Here is a 16,166-nt window from a genome sequence, read left to right as displayed (position 1 = left end):
AATGGAAGAATTTAATTCAGATGACCATTATATCTACTACTGTGGGCAAGAATTCCTTTGTAGAAATGGAGTAGCCCTCATAATCAACAAGAGTCTGAAATGCAGTAATGGGTGCAATCTCAAAAATGACAGAAAGATCTCTGTTTGTTTTCAAGGCAAACCATTTAATATCACAGTAATCCAAGTCTATGCCCCAACCACTAATGCTGAAGAAGCTGAAGTTGAATGATTCAATGATGAGTTACAAAACCTTCTAGAACTAACACCAAAAAAAAAAAAAATGTCCTTTTCATCATAGGGGACTGGAATGCAAAAATAGGAAGTCAAGAAACACCTGGAGTAACAGGCAAAGTTGGCCTTGGAGTACAAAATGAAGCAGGACAACAGCTAACAGGCTTTTTCCAAGGGAATGCACTGGTCATAGCAAACACCCTCTTCCAACAACAGAAGAGATGACTCTACACATGGACATCACCAGATGGTCAATACTGATATCAGATTGATTATATTCTTTGCAGCTGATGATGGAAAAGCTTTATACAGTCAGAAGAAATGAGACCAGGAGCTGACTGGCTCAGATCATGAACTCATTACTGCAAAATTCAGGTTTAAGTGAATAAAGTAGGGAAAACCACTAGACCATTCAGATATGACCTAAATCAAATCCTTTAAAATTATACAGTGGAAGTGACAAATAGATTCAAGGGATTAGATCTGATAGACAGAGTGCTTGAAGAACTATGGACAGTGGTTTGTGACACTGTACAGGAGGCAGTGATCAAAACCATCCCCAAGAAAAATAAATGCAAAAGGGCAAAATGGTTGTCTGAGGAGGCTTTACAAATAGCTGAGAAAAGAAGATAAGTGAAAGGCAAAGGAGAAAAGGAAAGATATATCCACCTGAATGCAGAGTTCCAAAGAATAGCAAGGAGAGATAAGAACAAAGCCTTCTTAAATGGTCAATGTAAAGAAATGAAGGAAAACAATAGAATGAGAAAGACTAGAGATATCTTGAAAATTAGAGATACCAAGGGAACACTTCATGCAAAGATAGGCACAATAAAGGACAGAAATGGTATAGACCTAACAGAAGCAGAAGATATTAAGAAGTGGTGGCAAATATACACAGAAGAACTATACAAAAAGATCTTCATGACCCAGATAACCATGATGGTGTGATCACTCACCTAGAGCCAAGCATCTCGGAATGCGAAGTCAAATGGGCCTTAGGAAGCATCACTATGAACAAAGCTAGTGGACGTGACAGAATTCCAGTTGAGCTACTTCAAGTCCTAAAAGATGATGTTGTAAAAGTGCTGCACTCAATACACCAGCAAATTTGGAAAACTAACTCAGCAGTGGCCACAGGACTTGAAAAGGTCACTTTTCATTTCAATCCCAAAGAAAGGCAATGCCAAAGAATGTTCAAACTACTGCACAATTGCACTCATCTCACACACTAGAAAAGTGATGCTCAAAATTTTCCAAGCTAAGCTTCAACAGTACATGAGCCAAAAACTTCCAGATGTTCAAGCTGGATTTAGAAAAGGCAGAGGAAAGTGAGATCAAATTGCTAAGACCTGTTCAATCATAGAAAAAGGAAGAGAGATTTAAAAAAAAATTACTTTTCCTTTATTGATTACTCCGAAGGCTTTGATCACAACAAACTGGATACTCTTAAAGGGATGAGAATACCAGACCCCCTTACCTGCCTCCTGAGAAATCTGTATGCAACTCAAGAAGCAACAGTTAGAACTGGACATGGAACAATGGACTGGTTCCAAATTAGAAAAGGAGTACATCAAGGCTGTATACTGTCACCCTGCTTATTTAACTTACATGCAGAGTACATCATGTGAAATGCCAGGCTGAATGAAGCACAAGCTGGAATCAAGATTGCCAGGAGAAATATCAATAACCTCAGATATGCAGATGACACCACCCTTATGGCAGAAAGCAAAGAAGATCTAAAGAGCCTCTTGATGAAAGTGAAAGAGGAGAGTGAAAAAGTCGGCTTAAAACTCAATATTCAAAAAATTAAGATCATGGTATCTGGTCCCATCACTTCATGGCAAATAGATGGGGAAACAATGGAAACCATGACAGACTTTATTTTCCTGGGCTCCAAAATCACTGCAGATGGTGACTGCAGCCATAAATTAAAGGATGCCTCCTCCTTGGAAGAAAAGCTATGATCAACCTAGACAGGATATTATAAAGCAGAAACATTACTTTGCTGACAAAAGTCCACCTAGTCAAAGCTCTGTTTTTTCCAGTAGTCATGTATGAATGTGAGAATTGGACCATATAGAAAACTGAGCGTTGAAGAATTGATGCTTTTGAACTGTGGTGTTGGAGAAGACTCTCGAGCGTCCTTTGGACTGCAAGGAGATCCAACCAGACAATCCTAAAGGAAATCAGTCCTGGGTGTTCTTTGGAAGGACAGATGCTGAAGCTGAAACTCTGATACTTTGGCCACCTGATGAGAAGAACTGACTCACTGGAAAAGACCCTGATGCTGGGGAAAATTGAAGGCAGGAGGAGAAGGGGATGACAGAGGATGAGATGGTTGGATGGCATCACTAACTTGATGGACATGAGTTTGAGCAAGCTCTGGGAGTTGGTAATGGACATGGAAGCCTGGCATGCTACAGTCCATGGGGTCACAAAGTGTTGGGCATGACTGAGTGACCGAATTGAACTGAACACGTTACGTTCTATTAGCATTACTTTCAGGAAACAGCCCAAGTGGTACTCAGATGGATATTTATAGCCTTAAATAAATTTATAGATAGTGCAGCCACTATGGAAACAGTATAGAAGTTCCTCAAGAAACCAGAAATATAACTACCATAAGATCCAGGCAATTCACTTCTGGATATTTCTTGGAAGAAAATGAAAATCCTAACTTGAAAAGATATGCAACCCCATTTTCACATAGCCAAGATATGGAAACCACCTAGGTGTCTACCAACTGATGAATGGATAAAGCAAATATTACATATCTATACATATCTATATATATACATATCTATATATATATAATGTAATGTTTTCAGTCATAAAAAGAAGGAAATCTTGCCATTTGCAACAACAAGGATAGATCTTGAAAGAATTATGCTAAATGAAAAAAGTCTGACAGAGAAACAATGATACAGAGAACCTACTAGCTGTTGCCATTACTGGAGGGTGGAGAGAAGATGAAATGGGTAAAGGTGGTCCAAAGGTATAAACTAGCAGTTATAAAATAAATAAGTCCTGGGAATATAATGTACAGCATGGCAACATGGTTGATAATACTGTATGTGTATATCTGAAAGATTCTAAGAGAGTAGAACTTAAAAGTTCTCACCACATGGGAAAAAATGTAATTATATGTGGTGATGGGTATAAGCTAGAATTAATGTGGTGATTGTTTCACAATATATAAAAATTGAATTATGTTGTACACCTGAAACTAATATATAAAAATAAAATCCATTAAAGACAATAGAAAGCATAGAGACCATAAGAATAAGAAATTAGGGAAGAGAACAGGCTAATTTGAAAAAGAAGTAAAACAATATCTGGAAATAAAAATACAGTTATTGGAAACTAAAATCATAATGGTAAAAAATTAGAAATATTTAAAACATGCAAAAAAATTCAAGAAACTAGAGACAGAGCATCATATTCAACCTCTCAAAATAAAATGCAGGAAATAATGAATAAAAATGCAGCAATGATTAATTAAAAGATAATGAAGTCAACTAACAAAAGCCTATTATTTGAAAAGATTGATACAACTGACAGTTTTATAGTTATCATCAATTAAAAAGGAAAGAAACAGAAGTTATATTAATTAAATAATACTGTACAAAACATAGATGCAAAAAGAACTTAAATATTCTAAGAGAATAGTATAAATATCATTACCAAATGGAGGACAAGGATAGGTTTCTACATAGATAGATATGTCATCTAGCAAACTTAGAAGAAATAATAGAGAAAATTAATATTATGCAACTCTCAATTAATTTATGGATAAATATGCTAATCTTCCCCCTTCATGGATCACAGCTTTGTCATGGCAAAGGAGCTTGCATAACTCAATGAAGCTATGAGCCATGTTGTGCAGGGCTACCCAAGACAGATGGGTCATAATGGACAGTTCTAACAAAACATGATCCACTGGAGGAGGGAATGGCAAACCACTCCAGTATTACTGCCATGAAAATCCCATGAACAGTATGAAAAAGCAAAAAGATATGACACCAGAAGATGAGCCCTCCCAGGTCGGAAGGTGTCCAAAATGCTACTGGGGAAGAGCAGAGGGCAATTACTAATAGCTCAATATTGCATAGGAACCTGGACTGTTAGGTCCATGAATCAAGGCAAATTGGACATGGTCAAGAAGGAGATGGCAAGAATGACCATCGACATCTTAGGAATCAGTGAACAAGAATGCACGGAAATGGCAAATTTAATTCAGATGACCATTATGTCTACCACTGTGGGCAAGAATCCCTTAGAAGAGATGGAGTAGCCCTCATAGTCAAATGCAGTACTTGGGTGCAACCTCCAAAACAACAGAATGATCTTGGTTCGTTTCCAAGGCAAACCACTCAACATAACCATAATCCAAGTCTATGCCCCAACCACTGGTGCTAAAGAAGCTGAAGTTGACTGGTTCTATGAAGACCTACAAGACCTTCTAGAATTAACAAAAAAACAATATGTCCTTTTCATCATAGGGGATTGGAAAACAAAAGTAGTAAGTCAGGAGATAACTGGAGTAACAGGCAAGTCTGGCCTTGGAGTACAAAATGAAGGAGGGCAAAAGTTAATAGAGTGTTGCCAAGAGAACACACTGGTGATACCAAAGACCCTTTTCCAACAACACAAGAGACAGCTCTACACATGGACATCACCAGATGGTAAATACTGAAATCAAAATTATTATATTCTCCACATCCTAAGATGGAGAAGCTCTACAGTCAGCAAAAACAAGACCTAGAGCTGACTGTAGGACTTCCCTGGTGGCTTAGACGGTAAAGCGTTTGTCTACTATAAGGGAGATCCAGGTTCGATCCCTGGGTCAGGAAGATACCCTGGAGAAGGAGATGGCAACCCACTCCAGTACTATTGCCTGGAAAATCCTGTGGACGGAGGAGCCTGATAGACTACAGTCCATGGGGTCGCAAAGAGTCGGACACAACTGAGCGACTTCACTCACTCAGAGCTGACTGTGGCTCAGATCATGAGCTCCTTATTGCAAAATTCAGGCTTAAGTTGAAAACAACAGGGAAAATCACTAGGCAATTCAGGTATGATGTAAATCAAAGCCCTGACGATTCTACAGTGGAGGTGATGAATAGATTCAAGGTATTAGATGTGGTAGTCAGAGTGCCTGAAGAACTATGACAGAGGTTCATAACATTGTACAGGAGGTAGTGACCAAAATCATCCCAATGAAAAAGAAATGCAAGAACCAAAGTAGTTGTCTGAGGAGGCTTTACAAATCGCTGAGGAAAGAAGAGAAATGAAAAGCAAGGGAGAAAAGGAAAGATATACCCATCTGAATGCAGAGTTCCAAAGAATAGCAAGGAGAGAGGCAGTCTTTCAAAATGAACAATGCAAAGAAATAAAGGAAAACTATAGAATGGGAATGACTAGAGACCTGTTCAAGAAAATTGAAGGTATTAAGGGAATATTTCATGCAAGGATGGGCATGATAAAGGACAGAAATGAAGGCAGAAGAGATTACAAAGAGCTGGCAAGAATACACAAAACTATACAAAAACGATCTTCGTGACCCAGATAACTATGATGGTGTGATCACTCACCTAAAGCCAGACATCCTGCAATGTGAAGTCAAGTGGGCCTTAGGAAGCATCACTACGAACAAAGCTAGTGGAGGTGATGGAATTCCAGCTAAGCCATTTCAAATCCTAAAAGATGATGCTGTGAAAGTGCTGCACTCAATATGTTAGCAAATGTGGAAAACTCAGCAGTAGCCACAAGGACTGGAAAAGGTCAGTTTTCATTTCAACCCCAAAGAAGGGCAGTGTCAAAGAATGTTCAAACTACTGAACAATTGTGCTCTTTTCACATGCTAGCAAGGTAATGCTCAAAGTCCTTCAAGCTAGGCTTTAACAGTATGTGAACGGAGAACTTCCAGACATTCAAGCTGGGTTTAGAAAAGGCAGAGGAACCACAGATCAAATTGCCAACATCTGTTGGATCATAGAAAAAGCACGGGAATTTCAGAAAAACGTCTGCTTCTGTTTCATTGACTATGCTAAAGCCTTTGACTGTGTGGATCACAACAAACTGTGGAAAATTCTTAAAGAGATGGGAATAACAGATCATCTTCCCTGACTGCTGAAAAACCTGTATGCAGTTCAAGAAGCAACAGTTAGAACCAGACATGGGGCAACAGACTGGTTCAAAACTGAGAAAGGAGTACGACAACACTGTATATTGTCACCCTTTTATTTAACGTAAATGCAGAGAACATCATGCAAAATGCCAGGATGGATGTATCACAACCCTGAATAAAGATTATCGGGAGAAATATCACAACCTCAAACATGCAGATACCACTCTAATGGCATAAAGTGAAGAGGAACTAAGAACCTCTTGATGAGAGTGAAAGAGGAGAGTGAAAAGGCTGGCTTAAAAATCAACAGTCAGAAATCTAATATCATGGCATCCAGTCCCATCACCTCATGGCAAATAGAAAGGAAAAAAGTAGAAGCAGTGACAGATTTTATTTTCTTGGGCTCCAAAATCACTGCAGATGGTGAGTGCAGCATGAAATTAAAAGACGCTTGCTCCTTGGAAGGTAAGCTATGACACACCTAGTGTTCAGTCACTTCAGTCATGTCTGACTCTGCGACTCTATGAACCGTAGCCCTCCAGGCTCCTTTGTCCATGGGATTCTCCAGGAAAGAAAGCTGGAGTGAGTTGCCATGCCCTCCTCCAGGGAATCTTCCTGACTCAGGATCGAACCCATGTCTCTTGTCTCCTGCATTGGCAGGTAGATTCTTTACCACTGAGCCACCAGGAAAGCCCCAGTGGAAGCCCAGACAAACCTAGACAGCATATTAAAAAGCAGAGATATTACTTTATTGACAAAGGTCCATATAGTCAAAGCTATGGTTTTTCCAGTAGTCATATATGTGTCTGTGAAATTTGGACCATAAAGAAGGCTGAGCAACAAAGGACTAATGCATTTGAATTGTGGTGCTGGAGAAGACTCTTGAGAGTCCATTGGACTGCAAGGAGATCAAATCAGTGAATCCTAAAGGAAATCAACCCTGAATATTCATTGGAAGGACTGATGCTGAAGCTGAAACTCCAATACTTTGGCCACCTGATGCAAAGAGCCACAGCATTGGAAAAGACCCTGATGCTGGAAAAGATTGAAGGCAAAAGAAGAGGGAGGCAGAGGATGAGATGATTAGATAGAATCACTGACTCAATGAACATGAATTTGAGCAAACTCTGGGAGATAGTGAAGGATAGGGAAGCTTGGTGTGCTGCAGTCCACGGGATTGCAAAGAGTCAGGCAGGACTTATCAAATGAACAAAATGCTACTCTTCAAAGACTGCAAACATCAATACAAACAGAGACATACATTCGGTTCCTAGTAATGAAAGTTCACAGTACCACCCATGCAGTGGTCTTTCCATAGGAAAAAAAAAAATAGAGATAAAAAACTTAAACCTTAATCTGATCCAACTTCAACTGATTTAGAGAAATACAGGAGGAGAAGGACATCAATGTTGGAATCAGCAAAATCCAAGCCATAGGAAACTGGACTGAACATATGATGAGTTTCCTGCTCCCCTCCACAACAACCACCAAATAAATGACAAAGAAAAGAAGTAATGTATCTATGGGGGGAGGGGAGGATAAGATCTGTAAGTTAAAAGCATAAAAATATAAAGCATAAAAGAAAGCATAATGACATAAAAAGCATTGACATTCAATAGACTTCATTTGACCCTAATTCAAGGGCAAAACACTTAAAAAATATCAGGTAAATGTGAAAAATAATTGGACATTTGTTGATATTATAGTTTTTAAGGTAGGGTATGTGTAATTGGTTTGTGCTTCATAAAGAATATCTATCTTTTGGAAACAGGTATTGACATATTTAAAGATGCAATGATATTATAATATCTAGGATTTGTTTCTCATTATTTCAATGGCAGAGATTGGGGTACGTATGGGTATAAATGGGAATGAGATTGAGTATGTATTGATGATTGTTGATTCTGACATCGGGTGTATTAATTTTACTACACTAGTTTCTCTACCGTTGTGTATGTTTGAGAATTTCTCCAATAAAAAGAACATACATGTTGCCATTAAATTTGAAACCCCAGTGAAAACAGACCAGTATTTAGAAAAAAAATATTGCTTATCTAAGTGGTCCAAACAGAAATAGAAAACTCTAGTTGAGAAATACAAACTGAAACTCTCCTCAACACTTTCAAGTGTTTCAGGACAAGGGAGGTCTATCAAATTATATAATAAGCAAAAAATTAACCACCATCTTATGTAAACACATCAAAAGCATTAAAAAAAAAAAAGGGAAATCTTTTAACTCATTTTCCCTGGCTAGCTCCCCTTGATAAGAAAACCAGCTGAGGACACCCTGAAAACAATATTTGAGCCAAACTTACCCCCACTCAGGAAGTGATCCTAAATAAATGCATAGAAGTTTCAATACAGCAGCGAATTAAATGGAAAAAAAAATGAAGCTGAATCCAATAAATGTAATGATGATATAACATTAGGAAAAAACTGCCTAAAACATTACCACATTAACAGATAAAATTTTAAAATTAATTTGACCATGTACTGAAATGCAGAAAAAGCTTTTGAAAAGAATTAAACATTAATTCATAATAATACTATGTAGCAAACTAACATTAGAAGGGAATTTGCATTTCCTAAAATCTATAGTAAAGGAAATGTTAAGTGCAAAATGTCAGCATTACTGTTAAGGTAAGGAACAAGACACAGCAAGCAACACGCTACCAACTCTACTGTTTAAAATTGGACTGGAATGCATAACCAAAGAATAAGAATACAAAAATAAATAAATGCTAGAACTACTAAAAAGAAACAGAAATTATTCATTGTAAATCTGATTATCAGTTTACAGAAATAGAAAGGAAAAGGCCATGGATAATTCAAATGAATAAGTGACTTCAAAAACCTGGTGTACAGACAATTGTAGCAAAACAAAGAGCCTTGTGTACAAAGCACCAATTATTAGAATAGATATATAATATATTCGTCATAAATGAGTTAAAATTGCAATCAATTTCACTATCCTGTGCAATGTTAGTTAGGTAAGATAAAAAGATCTGGGTTCCTAAAATTATGCAGATCTGACTCTTCCCTGTAGAAAGTAGAATTTTTCTAACAGAAAAACTCACGAGAGTATATTTACAAGTGACGAGATCCATCATTGCTATGCATTTTCTCTTAACAGCCCAGAACCCGTTCTAGTCCCCCTACCTCATGCGCGTGGCAGCATCTTCATCTCACATCACCTTGGCACTTGTACCCACTGTCTGCAAGAGTTTGAGAAACTTTCCGGAGCTTACACGGAGGTGGCATTTCCCAAGGAGCCTTTAATCAATCCATCAGGAGCCAAAATGAGGCCCTAACTTCGCAGAGAGGGCTTTGGGTACCACCCATAATGGAAGGCAATGGCACCCCACTCCAGTACTCTTGCCTGGAAAATCCCATGGACGGAGGAGCCCGGTAGGCTGCGGTCCATGGGGTCGCTAAGAGTCAGACATGACTGAGCGACTTCCCTTTCACTTTTCATTTTCATGCATTGGAGAAGGAAATGGCAACCCACTCCAGTGTTCTTGCCTGGAGAATCCCGGAGATGGAGGAGCCTGGTGGGCTGCCGTCTATGCGGTCGCACAGAGTCGGACACGACTGAAGTGACTTAGCAACAGCAGCAGCATAACGGAAGAGAGCAGGCACTGCAGACTCAAGCCCCATCTCTGCTGTCTAGCCTGGGAGGCAGGGCGGTGGGCGTGGAGAGCACAGGGTGCATGGGTAGAGGTCCCCGGATGTGCGGCACTCTGACTTCCGTCTCCAGAGGTTAGGTGGTGAGACTGTGTGGTTGAAAAAGCATGGCGTCCAGTCGGCCGAGAGAGGCATCCGAGTTTTACCAGGGGTAAGGTAAGGTTTGAGGGACCCTCTAACTCAAAAGACAGTATGCACTATAGTTCTGCCCCATCTTGGGTCCTGGAAGATTCTGGTTAGGGATTGTCCGACATATTGCCGACATATTCTAGGAACTTAGGAAAATAGTAACATTGGACCAGGGCGTTGGCGTCAAGCCAGCAGCGGAATGCAGGGCCTCTCGGGATCAACGAAGAACCCTTTGTGAGTTCGGCGGAACGTCCCCTTTCCCATAATAGAGGCGTCCCCTGGGCTCCCTGTCGCGGCAGTTGGCCCCGTCAGACCCCACGCATGGGTGACTGGACTGGGCACACCTAATGTCCCGTCTGGCCCCTCCAGGAGGTTGAGCTACTTGACCAGGGGGATGTCTGTCTCAAGCCAATAGAGGATGGAATACCAGGCCTGGCCAGAGTCAATAAATGCCCCTGTTTGCATTCTAGGGGAAATGGCCTCCCCAGAGCCGAGCCTACAGAGCCCCGCTCATGTGGTCAGCTCTGGGGGTTCCTGGCAGGGCCATAAGGTCCACATGTCCCCTCGCCTCACCTTCCCATGGGGAGGGGAGTGTCGGGGGGGAAGTTAGTGGGGATATGCGGGGGGGGGGGGGGGAGGGGGGGTAGGGATGGGGGTGTTGGGGGAGGGGACAAGGGGGGCTGGGTGAAGGGGGTGTTTCAAGAGGGGCGGGGGTGTGAAGAGGCGGGGGCGGGGTGTTTGGGGAGTGGGCGGGGGTGAAGAAGTGGGGAGCAGAGGGAGGAGGAAGGGAGATGTATAAGAGCCTTGGTCTAATGCTAGATAATTCAGGTTAGCAGAGGGAGGAGTCCTTGGAGTGGCTTTAAGTTCAGAACCTTGAGCAAGGACTGTAGGAACTCCTCCTTTAAGACAAAGAGGGGCCCCACAGAGCGCCACCCTGTTATAAGCCCTGGTGTCAAGCTAAGCAAGGCTGTCAAGCTAAGACATCTCTCACTTTATCCTCAGTGGTCACAGAGAGAAGAGGGTCCTATTACAAGGAATTGATCCAGCCAGGCCCTTCTGGAAGTCATAGTGAGGACTGAAGGGTAGTGCACCAAGTCAGGCCCTTCCTCTGTGACCAGCCCTGGGAAGCCCTTCAGAGATCTGTCATACTGAGTCTGCCCCCCACCCCCACTGCATATTCCAAGATACCAGGAGATGAGGGCCTTGGTTTGATTATTATAGGCCTCAGATCTGAAGAAGGAAAGACACCAGTTAGTCAAGGGGAGGAATTACTATCAGGAACCTGAAGGTTGAGGGGACAGCTCATCACAGAACAGAGGGTGTTTCACAGAGCCCTACATGTGATGTCATCCCTGGCAAGGGTTCCTGGTGAAGGTATGTTAAAGTGAGACCTCCCTAAACTCCTCCTAGGACTTTTAGAGATGTGAAGGCCTTGCTCCAAAGGGGTAGGTCTAAGGTCAGCCAAGGGAGAAGTCTTAGGTCCTGCAAGAAACCAAGGTAAGGCCTCTGAGTGAAGGGTGAGAATCCTGATTCTCCTAGGGTGGAGACGGTCCCAGAGAGCTCTGTCACTGCTGCCATCCGAGTGATGTCCCCTTTCAGTTCCTCCTCCATGATGTCAGGGATGTGAGGGCTTTGGAGTGATGAGTCAGCGTGAGAGCAGTTAAGCACAGGACCTCGGGTCCTGCCAGAAGTCAAGGTAATGGCCCTGAGTGTGAACTGACAGAAACACCTGCTACTCCAGAACAGGGGAGGCTCCAGAGGGCCCAGACTGGACAGACTCTATATCTGCTCCAGTAGGACCCAGATAGGGGTGGAGAGCTGCAGCCTAAAGTTTACTTCTAGGTTCTTCTAGAAGAACTCTAGTTACTTCTACAGAGTCTTCAGGGGAAAGGCTGATGAGGGAAGAGGAGCCTTATGGGTTTCTAGAGCAGTGCCTGCAAGGAAACTTGCAGAGGGGGCTGTCATCCCCACTGAAGACTCACACCATTTCGTCCTCTTTCCTCCAGGTGATAGAGTCATTTACCTTCTTTATCACGTACTGTCAGTCATCATGCCTCGGGGTCAGAAGAGTAAGCTTCGTGCCCGTGAAAAACGCCGCCAGGCTCGACAAGAGTCCAGTGATCGGGTGGAAGCTCAGCCCACTGAACCAGAGAAAGAAGAATTCCCTTCTTCCCCATCTCCTTCTTTTGAAGATGTTCCCCAGAGCTCAGCTGCCACTGGAACATCCAGCAGTCTTCAAGTGCCTGGCAAAATCTGCTCCACCACTGTTGCTGCCTCTGTTTCAGATGCAAAATTTAGTGAAGGTGCCACTGATCAAGGAGAGGAAAAGCCAAAAGTCCCTCAGAGTCAAGATACCACTAAGCGCTGTCCCAAAGATCCCGTAGACAAGAAGGTTGCTTTGTTGGTGAATTACCTTCTGGTCAAGTATCAAATGAAAGAGCCTGTGACCAAGAGAGAGATGCTGAGAAATGTAATCCACAAGTACAAGAATCACTTCAGTGAGATCCTCAGGAAAGCCTCTGAGCATCTGGAGCTGCTGTTTGGCCTCGACGTGAAAGAAACGGATCCCAACAAGGGTACTTATGTCCTTGTCAATAAAATGGAACTGGGCTCTGACGAAAAGCTGGGTGATGACAGAGAGATTCCCAAGACTGGTCTGCTGATGATTGTCCTGGGTGTGATCCTCACGAAGGGCAACTGCGCCACTGAGGAGCAAGTGTGGAAAGTGCTGAATATGATGGAGTTATATGAGGAGAAGAAGGACACCATCTATGGGGATGTGAAGCAGCTCATCACCAAAGATTTAGTGCAGGAAAAGTATCTGGAGTACCGCCAGGTGGCCAATAGTGATCCTCCACGCTATGAGTTTCTGTGGGGCCCGAGAGCCTACACTGAAACCACCAAGATGAAAGTGCTGGAGTTTGTAGCTAAGATCCATAATACGGTCCCCGCTGCCTTCCCATCCTTGTATAAGGAGGCTTTGAGAGATGAGGAAGAGAGAGCCCAAGCTAGAGCTTCAGCCAGGGCTCATACTGCTGCTTTGGCCAGTGCCCACTCCTGGGCCACAGCCCGCGGCTTTTCCTGCACCAAATGAAGGCTGAGGAAAATTTGAAGAGAACAGCTAATGTTCTCACTAGTGGAAGGTTGGGGCAGGGCTGGAGAAAACAGAGTATATAACATGTTTGTGTTCCTGTTCTGTGTAGATTAATTTGCATGAATATTGCTCCTTTTAGTAGAAAGTTTAACTAGCTTCAGAATCTGCATTTATGAATAATATAAATCAGACATGTATTGATGTTTATGAGGTTTAAAAGTAAGAGTTTTACTATTTTATAGAACAAATTGGGAAACTTTAAGTCCTATTTACTTATTCAGAACAAGGTAACATGTTACTGGATTAGGCATTTCCAAGGAAATGTGAAAAGAAATCAGCAGTAAAATGGCTCAGATCAAAAAATAGAAAAAAAAAGTAAAAGGTGATAAAGTTTTACGTGCCTTATCACATTTAGTCTGTTCTGTAAAATTAAGAGATATATACTTGAATGTGTTTACTATAATTACATCATAATAAATAAGATCTCTTTCACACTGTCTCATCTATTTCTCAAACATTCCATGAGCTTGCTCTTTGACAGGCTCTAGGCTACTACTGGGAACATCAGGATAAACAAGCATGCCCATAGAATTTTTGAGTCTGGCAACAGCTGTAAATTAAAGATGGTGAGAAACTCAGACCTAAGGACGGATCAAAAGGAAGAGAGAACATTGGAGGATCCAGAATTGTGCAGTCAAGTGTAAATGCTCTGAGGCAAGTGAGTTTGAGAAATGGCAAATCCTTCAATGGGAGTCAGGCTGTGGTAAGCTAGGAGGTGGATCAAATGAGGGTGTGAGAGTGGTGGGCAAGGGTCAGACCTTCAGAAAGTGTGTCCAGAGTTGAGAGACTAAAGCCTGAAATGGAAAACTCCTTGCAGTTACATTTGAGTCATGGATAAACCGGAGAGAATTCTCCACCTGGAATAAGAATGGAAGGTGACCTGCATGCTTTCCAGTGTCCTTTTGTCAGAGCAGTTGAGCACAGCACATGAACTATGTGTTTTATGCCCATCATACCCAGGGAATTTGAGAAACGGGTGATACTCTATATGACATGCATGTGGTCAGAAGCCACTGTGCTAGCCATCTTTGCTCTGGCTTGGGAGATAGAGTCCACTACATTTGAAGTTCATTTCATTAGGCTGTCTTGTATGCAATTTGGCAAACTGCAGGTTAGGGCTAGATTTTTAATGGGATTGAAATAAATGAAAATAGAGGTGGTTCGAATGGAAAGAGGGTTGGAAGGGATGGAAGGAATTGGTACTTGACACAAATTCTGGAATCCTTAAGTTTCATCTAACTGGAGAAGACTCCCGTGTGTGTGTGTGTGTGTGTGTGTGCACGCACATGCACATGTGGGCTCGAGTGTGTATGCTCAGTCATTTCCAACTCTGAGACCTCATGAACTGTAGGCCCACTGGGCTCCTCTGTCCATGGAATTCTCCAGGCAAGAATGCTGGAGCAGGTTGCCATTTGCTGTTTCAGGGCATCTTCCCCACCCAGGCATCAAACCCACATCTCTTGTGCCTCCTGCATTGGCTGGCAGATTCTTTACCACTGCGCTGCCTGGGAAGCCTGGAAAACTCCCGTACACACACAATAAATAACCAACTTGTTAAGCCTCATATTAGCTGATTTATTGTGCCATATCATAGGGTGCTGCATATTCTCGGTCATTTCGTGGATTAAATAGACCATAGAGCAGATTTTGGTAGGATCTGGGATCAAAATAATAATAGCAATAACTGCAAAAGACCCAATACTTGCCAGACACCATGCCTGGTGCTTTCATGTATTACATATATCCCAGGAATCCTACACAGCAAGGCCTATCAAACTCACTTCATAGAAAAGCCTCACAGAACTTCGCAATTTTCCTGACTTCACATGGCTCATGAGTGTCAGAACTGGGACTACATCTCTGGTCTGAATTCATTTAGGGCCCTCACTGTTCCACTCCTTGTTCTGTCTCTTAGTTCATTTCTAGTCTCAACACTCCACAGTGTCTCTCAGGCGATGAAATGAAGGACCCTATTGCCAATGTACTACCCCACGTATAATAAATGAAAATGAGAATTAATACAGTCTAGGCTGTGAACTTAACTCACCTAAGCTTCTCCTGCCCCTTCCCCCAGAATTCCTTGGGAGCTGACTCTGCCCTAATCAAGCACTTTCAGAAATAACATCACTCTTGCCCTGCATCTTTCTCCTGTCACAGTCTGGATCCTGACCTGCTGTCTAGTATCCTTTCATCAGGCTGGTCTCTGCTCCCAGTGGAACAAAAAGCCCAGAATCACTTGCTTTTTCCCTGATTTAGATGTCCCCTGTCTGTCCCATCCCTGACTATGAACCTCTCTGATAACAATAGCCCCGTTCATGTGGCTACTTCGCCAGTGAGGTTTAGACGTGGGTTTTCCTGGTGGCTCAGACGGTAAAGAATCTGCCTACAATGTGTGAGACCCAGGTTCACTCCCTGGGTCAGGAAGATCCGCTGGAGAAGGAACTGGCTGCCCACTCCAGTATTCTTGCCTGGAGAATCACATGCACAGAAGAATCCAGTGGGCTAGAATCCATGGACTCACAAAGAGTCGGACGCAACTGAGCGACTAACACACACACACCCATCTGCTTTAGGCACTTTCACTAAAAGTTTTTTTTTTTTTTTTTTCCAGATTGACTTGTGAGTAGAGTCTGGTTTGACACAGGATCTACAGGTTACTGAAAGATAACCCTAAAGTTAGGGAAGAGATTTTAGAGAGTGGATGAGGTTAGTAAGAAAGGAGAATTTAACCTTGGATTTATTTGAGACTGACCACTGAATCCTTACACTGAAGAGTGAGCTTAACTAAGTGGCCAAGAACCAAAGCTTCTTTCCTAAGTGGCAAGATGAGGAAGGACC

At 42.3% G+C, this 16,166-nt stretch overlaps 1 protein-coding gene across 1 annotated transcript; it reads left to right on the top strand.

Moving 5' to 3' along the window:
* The first annotated feature begins 12,224 nt into the window (after nucleotides 1-12,224).
* Nucleotides 12,225-13,268, top strand: LOC138071880 (melanoma-associated antigen B10-like). The gene has a single exon (XM_068963259.1). It carries the CDS (start codon nucleotides 12,225-12,227, stop codon nucleotides 13,266-13,268), a length of 1,044 nt encoding a protein of 347 aa, XP_068819360.1.
* Nucleotides 13,269-16,166: the final 2,898 nt, after the last annotated feature.

Source organism: Capricornis sumatraensis, chromosome X (genome assembly GCF_032405125.1).
Source record: "Capricornis sumatraensis isolate serow.1 chromosome X, serow.2, whole genome shotgun sequence".
Taxonomy (NCBI): domain Eukaryota; kingdom Metazoa; phylum Chordata; class Mammalia; order Artiodactyla; family Bovidae; genus Capricornis; species Capricornis sumatraensis.
This window is presented reverse-complemented; position numbering and strand designations above follow the sequence as displayed.